This window comes from Diaphorina citri, unplaced genomic scaffold (genome assembly GCF_000475195.1).
Source record: "Diaphorina citri unplaced genomic scaffold, Diaci psyllid genome assembly version 1.1 scaffold5133, whole genome shotgun sequence".
In the NCBI taxonomy this organism is placed as follows: Eukaryota; Metazoa; Arthropoda; class Insecta; order Hemiptera; family Psyllidae; genus Diaphorina; species Diaphorina citri.
This window is the reverse complement of record NW_007382509.1, coordinates 1-12,432: the sequence shown is the minus strand read 5'-3', so window position 1 is coordinate 12,432 and position 12,432 is coordinate 1. Positions and strand designations below refer to the sequence as shown.

The 12,432-nt window shown below is 39.9% G+C and overlaps 3 protein-coding genes across 3 annotated transcripts in view; all 3 read left to right on the top strand.

The window, feature by feature from the left end:
• The window catches only part of LOC113472362, a 9,267-nt gene extending 4,881 nt beyond the window's left edge, over positions 1–4,386 (top strand). The window contains exons 2-3 of the mRNA XM_026832086.1: positions 1,676–1,849; positions 2,179–4,386. Of these exons, the coding sequence (XP_026687887.1) occupies positions 1,676–1,849; positions 2,179–4,358 (2,354 nt within the window). The 3' untranslated portion in view covers positions 4,359–4,386. The remainder of the gene's footprint in view (positions 1–1,675; positions 1,850–2,178) is intronic.
• LOC103521391 (ATP-dependent RNA helicase DDX42) overlaps positions 1–8,694 on the top strand; it is a gene marked incomplete at its 5' end in the record, with an annotated part of 13,918 nt that extends 5,224 nt beyond the window's left edge. Inside the window, 2 exon segments of the mRNA XM_008486501.3 lie at positions 4,723–4,980; positions 7,668–8,694. Of these exon segments, the coding sequence (XP_008484723.1) occupies positions 4,723–4,980; positions 7,668–7,844 (435 nt within the window).
• A 745-nt stretch (positions 8,695–9,439) lies between these two features.
• LOC103521392 lies at positions 9,440–11,936 on the top strand. The gene is made up of 5 exons (XM_026832087.1): positions 9,440–9,546; positions 10,090–10,245; positions 10,536–10,736; positions 11,637–11,694; positions 11,932–11,936. Exons 1-5 carry the CDS (start codon positions 9,454–9,456, stop codon positions 11,934–11,936), a joined length of 513 nt encoding a protein of 170 aa, XP_026687888.1. The 5' UTR covers positions 9,440–9,453.
• Positions 11,937–12,432: the final 496 nt, after the last annotated feature.

Sequence of the window (12,432 nt, the reverse complement as noted above, 5' to 3'; positions counted from 1 at the left end):
AGATAGTATCATTTTTCTAAAAATACCTAATTATCTTCATTCTGAGTTAAAGTTTGAGTCGACATATAGATACACAAACACAATTAGGAATGTATCCTTTTCTGTAGTATGAATAATACCTTGTTTTCCAAGCGTAATACTCCCTGGTTTGTAAAAAATCGGAATATAGTGAAACAGAGAGAGAAGAAAGTGAGAGTGGACACAATAGTTCAAGTCTACTTGAACACGCTCGGTCCGCTAAACGTTTGTCTCACGATGTAAACTACTCGAGATGTAAACTACGACAAAGTAATCGGTGATAGTAGGTGACATTGTAAGATCAAGGTACGAAGGACCGAAAGGCAATGTTGCGCGGTGTCGCGAAGAAGTAAGAGAGCGCGGTAGGTGGAGTATTCAATCACTACATTTAAGAATAGTAAAGGACAATTGATCTTAGGTAAAAGTGGAGTCGAAATAGAAAGAAGGAAAAAAAGTTGGAAGTAGTCTTTAGGAAAAAAGGACGTACGAAGCACTTGTACTATAAATTGTAAAGCTTTCCAAGGAAGAAGTTTGCCGGTCTTCATGAAACCTCCGGTCCAAACTAAACCAAACAGCGTAATTGTTACGCTTGTAGACACGAGCGTTATGTAAGAAGATGTTGAACACCGAACGGGTTCCCATCTACCTACGGAACTTACTGTTGGTCTACCAACTTAGTAAATAAAAACTTAGTCTTGAACAAACAATTGCTAACTTAGTATCGATGCGCAAATAGTCAAAATCGAGGCAGTCAAAGACTTTAGTCTAACTAAGGAAGTAGACCACATGTTTACCCAAAGCAGTCACAAACTTAATCTTAGAAACCGAAAGTGGGCAGAAGCAAAGTAGCGCCTAAGCACGGATCCGAAAGAAGTAGAAATATCCAGTCCTGAACCGGAAAAGTATTAAAAAACTTGGTCAGCCAAAGTTTCCACCAGTGACAACTTAATTTAGACGCAAAGTGGGCAGAAGCAAAAGTAGCCCTAAGCGAACCCGAATCAAAGAGTAGAAATATCAGTCCTGGAACCGAAAAGTATTCAAAAAACTTGGTCAGCCGAAAGTTTTCCACCCGAGTGATGATCCAACAAGTTAATCAAATAGAAATATAAAAAGGTATAGACAAGTTTAATAGTAACTGTTAAGTAGCAAGGGAAGAAACGGTAAATAATGTAGAAAGAATTTACTTCGTCTTAAGATGAAAACCCTGCTCGAGAGAAGAAAAAGAAAATGAAAGAGTCGTTATAGATATTCAAAGAGGACATCAACCTCGGTTACTTAACTTAGAGAAGCCCCAAACCATAACTCGCAAAAAAAGACTTGAAAAACACAAGGGCTATCTGTGGCATCCATATCAAGTCTATTAACAACCGAACCTTTTTTTTCCAAGTCCAGCTAAAAATTTTTTTTTTTTTTTTTTTTTTTTTTTTAAGGAGGTCAACTAACTGACCAACATTTTGATCCATAAAAGGCTTTAGAAATCTTATGAGAAACAAACTAGATACATCGGGATCTAGACTACAGTACAAACAATGTATAATTGTATATTCTGTTTTATTAAAGTAAAAGTTTGGAGATTTCGTCTTCTATTAAAGTAAAAGTTTGGGGTTTCGCCTGCTATTAAAGTTAAAGTTGCGGGTTTTCCGCCGTTTCTCTTCAGTTCAAACTTCCACGGCGGACAGTCTGACAGTTCTCTACGAGGGAAATACGTGTCTGGATAACACCCCCAGTGTTATGTCTACAGCCAGTCTGCTTCGCATTGAAGAACGCGATCAAGTCCAATTCTTCTTTCCTAGGTGGCTGATTGAACTGTTCAATACGACTGAAACTTCAGGTACAATCACAGGACTGGGGACGTTTCTGAAAAAATCACGGGACTTGGGAGGTTTTTATTGAATTTTAATCAGATTGTTCGTGTTTAAGAAAGGAAAAATCCCTTGCTTACGTTGAAAATTTTCTCAGGCTGATAGGACAATTTTAGTACATGTTTACTCTCATGATTTTTACACTATTACCTTTTGGGATACATATTTATATTAGAAGAGGCAACCCCTAGTCTCTAGATATCTAACACATCGTCGGACACAAACCACTTAGACTCTTAGACCACACAATGAACGAAACTTTCTAATTTACTAAGACCGATACACATTTGACCAACAGGTGCTGGTGATGTGAGCGAAATAGATTCGGTCCAAATAGACGACAGTAGTGGCATAGAACCCCCTTCACTGCTAGTACGAAGTCCCTACGATGTACCGGGCGATGAAGAGGCAGGGGGTGACCTATCAGCATTCACCGTGCATTCAGCAAGACACTTGATGCTGACGCATGATCACCATGCTGAAGATGTGGTGGATAACAGTGATGTAGTGGAATGTAGAACAGAACCTGAACATCCTTATGAACCGGCACAAGCCCCGTCTGAATCAGCACAAGTCATGTCTGAGTCAACAGAGTTAACAACTCAGTCAGCACAAGTTACGCTTGAGTCAGAACAAGTCACATATCAGCCAGTACAAGTCACACATCATTCAGCAAGAGTCACGCATCATTCAGCCCAAATTACGCCCGAATCAGTAATAGTTACGCCCGAGTCATGCCAGGTTACGCCCGAGTCAGCACAATTCACACATCAGTCAGCCCAAGTTACGCCTCAGTCTGTAAAAGTTACGCATCATTCAGCCCAAGTCTTACCCGAATCAGCACAAGTTACGCCCGAGTCAGCACAAGTCACGTCTGAAACAGATGGAAATAATGACGACACCGAGGAAGACCCAAATAGAAAGAATCACATCAAGTTGTTTCTCAGTGTAACACAGAAGGACGTGGTTGACGAATACCCGGAGGTTTATGATTGTGCGGGGAATTACGGAGTCAATGAATGTGCCGGGAATTATGAAAGCAATGAATGTGCCGGGAATTGTGGAGTCGACGAATGTGCCAGGAATCGTTTAGTCAATGAATGTGCCGGGAATTGTGCAGTCTTTGATTTTCCCAGGAATCGTGGAGCCAATGAATGTGCCGGGAATTATAGAAGCAGAGAATGTGCCGGGAATTGTGGAGGCAATAAATGTACCTGGAATTATCGAGGCAATGAATATACCTGGAATTATGAACCCAATGAATATTCCGGAAATTATAGAAGCAATAAATGTACCGGAAATCGTGGCCGCAATGAATGTTCCAGGAATTATGAGGGCAGATATTGTGGCGGAAATCGTGGAGGCAATGAATGTGCCGGGAATCATGGTGTCAATGAATGTTCCGGGAATAATGGAGCCAATGAATATTCCGGGAATCATGGAGCCAACGAATATTCTGGGAATCAACCATTACGAATAGATCAAGCTGTGTCTGCTAGAATAGAGAATAAACTCAGAGCACCCTGTCAACATTCTGGTGTTCAATGTTCGCTGAATAAAGAGCATATCCGTGGCAAAGAATCTGATATTCTTGAAAGTAGCTCTGAAGAAGAGTTCTCCACAGCAATCTCCAATGACGACATACCATCGTCTTTTTTTAAAGTGCGTGCTTGTAAAACTGAGCGAGATAACGTGAAGCCTGATGAAAGCATTAGAGATGTTAGTGAACATATTGATGAAGCTATTGATCATTGTGATTTGAAGGAAACTGATGTTTGTACTAGTTGTGCTATGAGTCAGGATTCTGACAAAACTATAAAGAGGGCTAACACGGGTGGTAAATTGAATGACAACTACATCGATACTACTATTAGCGTCACCGGTAACGAAAGTATAAATAACCCTACAAGTATGATGGGTGGGGAGAAGAATTCACAAGTCTTGGCTAATATCAATAATGAAAAAAATGACATTATAAATACTCACGACAAAAGTAAAGAAAATGGCATCTGCGACGACATAAACACAGTAGTTGAAGAAACATCGCCTCATTTGGCGGCAAAACAAAACCAAATTCTCGTAAGTAATCTCAAGAAGAGCGGGAATCTTCCTATGAGTAAACCGAACAATGCAATGAAAGTAAACGGGTCGACGAAAACCGTGAAGCGAGCCAGTATTACAACCAACTCGATGCTCATGCGAAATAAACCCAAAGGGAAAAAGTCCGAGATAGACAAACACACAAGTTCCTTTGTGGTGAAAAAACGAATGATGCTGAGAAAAATGAATACAGCACCCAGCGATCGACTGGAGGAAACGAAGGCCAATGGCTGCAAAGGCCAGAAAAGTGCTACGGCCAGAGATTTGCTGAAGAGACATCGGACAAGAACGCGGGACTTGTCAGATAAGCCGAAGAAAGTGTGTCATTTCATGCGGAACTATGTGCAGTTCATTGTGAAAGATGCGTCCAAAGAATGAGCAAGTAATATACAAGTAGTTGAGAGCACCGGAGGCTTCTTATTGAATTACCCTACAAATTTTCAATCATGTTCTTTTTTTTTGCCCACCTCTGTGGCCAAGTGGTCAAAAGCACTACCTCTCGACCTGGAGGTGCTAGGTTCGAAATCCAACCAGAGCGGAAATTTTCTAACCAAAATTTTCCGTTCTTGGATAAGCATGGATGTAGAAGTAAATGTAGAAGTAATGCAAAAGCGGTGCCGAGATACTGTAACTTTTCTTAATGTACCGAGGTACTGTAAGTGTGCTGCACGTTTTTAGTGACCAATTCGAATCATATTCAATAGGATAGCTATAATGTTATATGGCCTGTGTGTGTTTGCAGAGTTCCTGGTTCCGTAAGTCCCGGTTCAAGGGAGGTAAGGGCAAGTCCGCCAATACAGGGGGTAAGGGGTTCGGATTCCGGGAACGGGATAGACCAGGGCTGGGCAGTGACGATATAGAGGAACCAAGCAGTAGGGGCTCATCAGGGGCGGCCTCGGGGGATGTGATGGGCTCATTGGGCAACATGAGCAAGATGGGGCCCGGTCAGGGGCGGCTGGCAGCGATGAAGGCCGCGTTCAAAGCCCAGTACCAAGCACAGGTGAGTGAAAACTAGGGCCGCCAATTTTCCTCTACAAATAATGTCCATTTTGAATTACAATAGTACGTTCTACGTAATGTAAGGTACGGATAGTTCCAATGGATCGCTGAAAAGATAAGGTGGTTGGTATCAGTTGGACAGGTGACCCGTGGCTGCTGGATGTCCGGGGTGCTCTCAGGCCTCGTGAAAGACAGTTGATTGGAAATTGAAAACCCATCAAAAATGCAAGACATATATTATACAGTCCACATTACAATAGACCGTTCGGTAGTTAAAGGTCTGCTTCTAACACGGAAAAATAATATGGAATATAAAAAATGAGGTTAAACAAAAAGGATTGGGAAAAGAAAAAATCTGCGCAGTTATTTTATTATTATTATTAATTATTATTACTATTATTATTATTATTTATTATTATTTATATTTATTATTATTATATTATTATTATTATTATTAAGTATTATTATTATATTATTATTATTATTTTAATTTTGATTGAAATTGGTACACATCTTCATTAAATCAAGGCACGTCGCTGATTGAAATTTGGGGCCCCAAAGTTGAATGGGGCCCCCGTTACGATCTTTCAAAATATTACGATCCCTCAATACAGTTGCCACGCATATCAATACATATTCATATGCATGGGAATAAATCTATTGTTCTGTTTCAAAGGTTCAAAATCAACCAAAGTTAAATCTTTTGTTTTGTTTAAAAGGTTCAAAATCAACCATTCTTTAATTTTATTATTTACTTTTTTTTAGATTAGATACATAAGACGTGTAGATAGTTTTATTTCTGTTTTGATACATAATTATGTATTACGTAGGGTTACCCATTCATAGGTAGGATTACTTAGATAGGATTACTTAGAAGTCCCCATTCCTTCTTATCTAATCCCTCACTCTCTCTATCCCTTTCTTTCACAACTCTTCACTCCCTCCTTTTTACTTTCTATTACTACAGTATAGCGGAGCTATACTAGTAATGAAAGTATTGCAATCGGTCCAAATTTTCAAAATCGGGAAATGGGTGGAAATATCCGTTTTGGGGTCCCCTGATTCCAAAAAAGTGGTTTTTATTCCATGGTCTGTACGTATGTATGTATGTGTGTACGTATGTGTGTACGTATGTATGTATGTACGCACGCACGTATGTGTGTACTACAGGTTTAAATGGGAAAAGGTGGTATACAAAATATCTCAAGAACGGTTAGTCATAGAGCGATGAAATTTGGTATGATATACCGGTATGGTCCAAGGACGCGACTGTAACAATTTGGTTAAAATCGGATAGTCACTCATCCTGATATTAACCAAAGTCATTGTTGCTTAACCCTTATTTCGTAAACGGTAAGAGACATCGAAAACATTTGGTCATTTGGATGTGAATATTCTAATCTATGTGATTTTTCACGCCGAATCGAATGGTGCTACTTCTAGAACTGTCCGACTTACGGTTGAGAAGTTGCCTATACCGGTATGGTCCAAGGACGCGACTGTAACAATTTGGTTAAAATCGGATAGTCACCCATCCAGATATTAACCAATGTCATTGTTGCTTCAGTGGGCAAAGGTGGTATACAAAATATCTCAAGAACGGTTAGTCGTAAAGCGATGAAATTTGGTATGATATACCGGTATGGTCCAAGGACGCGACTGTAACAATCTGGTTAAAATCGGATAGTCACCCATCCAGATATTAACCAAAGTCATTGTGCTTAACCCTTATTTCGTAAACGGTAAGAGACATCGAAAACATTTGGTCATTTGGATGTGAATATTCTAATCTATGTGATTTTTCACGCCGAATCGAATGGTGCTACTTCTAGAACTGTCCGACTTACGATTGAGAAGTTGCGGGTTCGATACTCCCCTGTGTCAACAAATTTCCCTCTTATTCGTGATTACCAAGTAAGCATGTGAATAGTTACACCCATGTGATTTTTCACGCCGAATCGAATGGTGCTACTTCTAGAACTGTCCGACTTACGATTGAGAAGTTGCGGGTTCGATACTCCCCTGTGTCAACAAATTTCCCTCTTATTCGTGATTACCAAGTAAGCATGTGAATAGTTACACCCATGTGATTTTTCACGCCGAATCGAATGGTGCTACTTCTAGAACTGTCCGACTTACGATTGAGAAGTTGCGGGTTCGATACTCCCCTGTGTCAACAAATTTCCCTTTTATTCGTGAATCGTTACCAAGTAAGCATGTGAATAGTAAGTTAAACCCATGTGATTTTTCACGCCGAATCGAATGGTGCTACTTCTAGAACTGTCCGACTTACGATTGAGAAGTTGCGGGTTCGATACTCCCCTGTGTCAACAAATTTCCCTTTTATTCGTGAATCGTTACCAAGTAAGCATGTGAATAGTAAGTTAAACCCATGTGATTTGTAGATAGTTTTATTTCTGTTTTGATACATAATTATGTATTACGTAGGGTTACCCATTCATAGGTAGGAGTACCCAGAAGACATTTTTTCAAAGCAGGAGATTTTTCTAAATCGTAAATTTGTCCAAAATTCAAATAGGTACCAAGTTAAACAACAATATTGTCGATATGAAAGGACGTTATTGTTAAAGTCTCAGCTTAGGCAAAAGAATCTGAGTGAGGTCTACAGTTCACAGAACCACTTGTAGTACCTAATATTAATTTTATTTTTGTTCGGCTCCTTTTCAGTTCAAAGCTTCCGAGGATCATACGTGGGAACAAACCAGAGACACCCCCGCCCCCTCTACCTCATACCCCCCTCCCTCCTATAACTGCCCTCCCCCTCCCCCCGTAGCTGCACCTTCAGAAGTCTCCCCCAGTCCGTCCAACAGGGAAAAGAAAAAGAAGAGTCGATGGGACAAGTAAATTTCCCTGGAATCGAACCGGTGGACTCTCGACTGTGAGCAGGGTTCAGGTATCTGCATGTCAAGCACGTTCTGTGTATTTTAAGGAGAAGGATTTTTATATGTGTTCAAATTGCGCTCTGTGCTGTCACGGTTTCAAGCTAAGTCCATGTGTGACATACCCAACTGTGAAGGAGCGACTCATGCAAAAATTTGATTTTAGGCCAGCCACTCACTATCAGGTATACCTTACAACAGGTAAACCTGATCAAATCTACCTGATTGTGTGTGTGTGTGCTCATCAGGTAGGGATGGGCCTAAGACCCATGTTCCCTGGTCGGTACAAACTTTGGTTTATACATTGTACATGGTATGTCCAAAGAGAAAGAGAGTATAAAATTTCATATGTGCAACAATATTATTGTATCATTATCATTACCTAAATATGGCCCTGGATGCTACTGAAGACTTGCTAATGTCCTGATCCACACTTCGAGATGAAAGTTAGTGTGTCCCCGAGCATAAGCAATTCACATCTCATAGAATTACTTAGCATTTTTATTACCGTTCTGAATTTTTACCTCCACCTAGGCAAATGCTGAATCTCTGTAGCAAATACTTTGCAGGTTTTGCTTGTCTTCCTGTGGAATAGAACCGAAATAGCAAAGTGTTTAATACAGAGACTAATGTTGTTATAATTAAACATGTCATAAACTTCTAGGTTTGTTGTGTAGTGTTGTAAAGCCACATTCTTTAACTTTTTGTTAAACAAACTCATATCTTTAAGTTTGTATTATAATTTTAATATGGTGTATTTTAAATTAATAAAATACCTTGAATTGTCTCGTATTGATTCAAAAACAATTTACACATAGGCCCACTTCTATTTTATCTGAACATAGATATTCTCTTTTTATAGCTCTTCCGTGGACAATGTTTACCAAGCACATAGTTGTAGATAAAGGCTGCGGGGTCATTGACCTCAAGATAACGAATGGGCTGTTGTACGGATTTCATTCGAGAGCCTGAAAGGAGAGGATCCATTTTTTCATAGTTACCCTATTATTCTGAGATTTCAACACAACAAAGAGTGTCCAGGATAGAGTAAGTGTAACAATGGGAAACTCATACAACGGCCCATTTTTTGCAGCTTCCGGTTTGAGCATTTCCCTTGAATAATTTATCTGAAACCAGGGTTTGAATCTAGTCTCTGTTTACATCTTGCCGGAACAATGTTTTTCATTTATCTTGTTGGGTACGTATATTATAAATCTATTCCAGTATTCCTGCTCATGAGATACTTATTGGGAAAAATCCTACAATGCTGCAGTGAGCACCAAAGTTGTGACATAATAACACAAAGAAATTGCATTTATTTATTTGTTATGCTGGGAGACTTTAAACAAGTAGTATACCAGCCTGAAATTCCCCTTGCTAAAGAAATGGCAAATATTGAATGCAAAGAGTATCCACTTGTAAAATTTGCAGGCTGATTGAGAGGCTGACAAAAAACGCCAATCCCGTCTGAACTCGCAAAACGATGTCCATCTATTTATTCCACAGTCTCGTTAAGGCAGTACTTATAAATGAGGGTAAATTATTTTCTATTTTAGCTTACAAGTCCTCCAGAAATGCGACGAGATGCCACCAGATTGCAGCACCTGATATCACTAACACATCTCACTGAATGGACTGACTCCGCCTCTACTACAGCTCGATCTAAGGTAAAACATGGTAATCCAGAGTAAGAATAGTTCGTTATGTGAATTGTAGTAGAATGAAAGTTGTATAATTTCAACAGAGGAAGTAGGAAAATAACCTAATAATCAATTCCTTGGCATTAGTAAACAACACTAACAACAGCATCATTTCCGCAGAAGGTAAACTAAGAATAGTTCGTTATGTGAATTGTAGTAGAATGAAAGTTGTATAATTTCAACAGAGGAAGTAGGAAAATAACCTAATAATCAATTCGTTTGCATTAGTAAACAACACTAACAACAACAACAACAACATCATTTCCGCAGAAGGTAAATCTAGAAATATTCATCAAAATCGGTCAAAGACTTGGGAATCTATGGGAACTTATAGAGAGTAGAGAGACAGAACCAAATAGTTTTGTAAAATGAAAACTTCCTTCCTGTATCTGTTTGTTAGTGTAAAAGCAAAACTGTATGTATTCAAATACATACATATTTTACATCATCTTTGAATGTACTTTATTTTTACCTTTTGTATACGTTTTTATCTATGTTTTTTCTTCTCAGATTAAATGGCTTTCCATAATGCACGGTCTATTCAACGGCACAGGCATTACAATAGGACCCAACGAAACAGTTAACGTCAAAGAGTTGGACTATCTGTTTCAATTGGTCAAGTTGATAGAAGAAACGCCGCCCAATGTTGTAGGTAGGTGCCTGTTCGTTTCCCATAACGAAACACTTTCTGCCAGCCTAGTTAGCTTGGTTGGTAGCTCGTCTGCCTAGTAAGCGCTAGGCCGCGGGTTCGATTCCCTGGGTGGATTTTATCCTGAACGGATAATGTTCGTTCTCTAAATGGCTGACTTTCTCCTATCCTGTCTTCCTTCTCTCTTCGATTTCGGGACGATAAGACCCTAGCAGTTACAGTTCCCTCTGTCAAACCTCTTAAAAAAAATCTTTTACATATTTTCTTGGTGCAGATGCAATACCACTTATCTTGATATTATTCCCAGGTGGACCAAGGAGCTCCGGCTCTCCCCAGATCAATGCTAGTAGACCCCGACTCCTATGCCAAACAAATAGAAGCCTACACTCAATGGATCATCGGAACTGCCAAGGCGCTTGCCCCTAGCAGTACCCTAGCTAATATTGACGATGGTAAACTGGAACAGGATGCTGAGGAGATGGTCAAGTTTGAAATGAAATTCGCCAAGGTGAGTTTCCACTGCCTCTTAACCGAGACGTGCTGGGTTCGAATCCCTGCCGGGACGGAAATTTTGCGTTAATATCTCTACTTATTTATTTGTTAAGGAGCTCCGGCTCTCCCCAGATCAATGCTAGTAGACCCCGACTCCTATGCCAAACAAATAGAAGCCTACACTCAATGGATCATCGGGACTGCCAAGGCTCTTGCCCCTAGCAGTACCCTAGCTAAAATTGACGATGGTAAATTGGAACAGGATGCTGAGGAGATGGTCAAGTTTGAAATGAAATTCGCCAAGGTGAGTTTCCACTGCCTCTTAACCCAGATGTGCTGGGTTCAAATCCCGGCCGGGACGGAAATTTTGCGTTAATATCTCTATTTATATCAGAGCAAGGCAGAGTGTTTTGTACAGCAATATGGTCGGTATCGCATACCCGAACTTGATGCTACACTTAATGCACCTGCTTTGGTAAAGTACGTCTGCCTTGTAAGCGCTAGGCCGCGGGTTCGATTCCCGCCCGGGGTGGATTTTATCCTGATGGGATAATGTTCGTTCTCGGAACGGCTGGCTTTCTCCTATCCTATCTTCTTTCTCTCTTCGATTTAAGGACGATAAGACCATAGCAATTACAGTTCCCTCTGTTAAACCTCTTTAAAAAAATCTATATTTTATTTATTTGTTATGCTGGGAGACTTTAAACAAGTAGTATACCAGCCTGAAATTCCCCTTGCTAAAGAAATGGCAAATATTGAATGCAAAGAGCATCCGTTTGTAAAATTTGCAGGCTGATTGAGAGGCTGACGAAAAACGCCAATCCCGTCTGAACACGGAAAACGATGTCCATCTATTTATTCCACAGTCTCGTTAAGGCAGTACTTATAAATGAGGGTAAATTATTTTCTATTTCAGCTTACAAGTCCTCCAGAAATGCGACGAGATGCCACCAGATTGCAGCACCTGATGGAAGGTAAACCTAGAAATATTCATCAAAATCGGTCAAAGACTTGGGAATCTATGGGAACTTATAGAGAGTAGAGAGACAGAACCAAATAGTTTTGTAAAATGAAAACTTCCTTCCTGTATCTGTTTGTTAGTGTAAAAGCAAAACTGTATGTATTCAAATACATACATATTTTACATCATCTTTGAATGTACTTTATTTTTACCTTTTGTATACGTTTTTATCTATGTTTTTTCTTCTCAGATTAAATGGCTTTCCATAATGCACGGTCTATTCAACGGCACAGGCATTACAATAGGACCCAACGAAACAGTTAACGTCAAAGAGTTGGACTATCTGTTTCAATTGGTCAAGTTGATAGAAGAAACGCCGCCCAATGTTGTAGGTAGGTGCCTGTTCGTTTCCCATAATGAAACACTTTCTGCCAGCCTAGTTAGCTTGGTTGGTAGCTAGTAAGCGCTAGGCCGCGGGTTCGATTCCCTGGGTGGATTTTATCCTGAACGGATAATGTTCGTTCTCTGAATGGCTGACTTTCTCCTATCCTGTCTTCCTTCTCTCTTCGATTTCGGAACGATAAGACCATAGCAATTACAGTTCTCTCTGTCAAACCTCTTAGTCACTGTACTGCATAACGGCTAAGGTCTTCAACGACGGGGTTTTTACCTTCTATTAAGCGACCCGCCTTTTCACATTAACCTCACTAAGTTTGAGTGTGACCGGGAAAAGCCAGATAATCGTTTATAT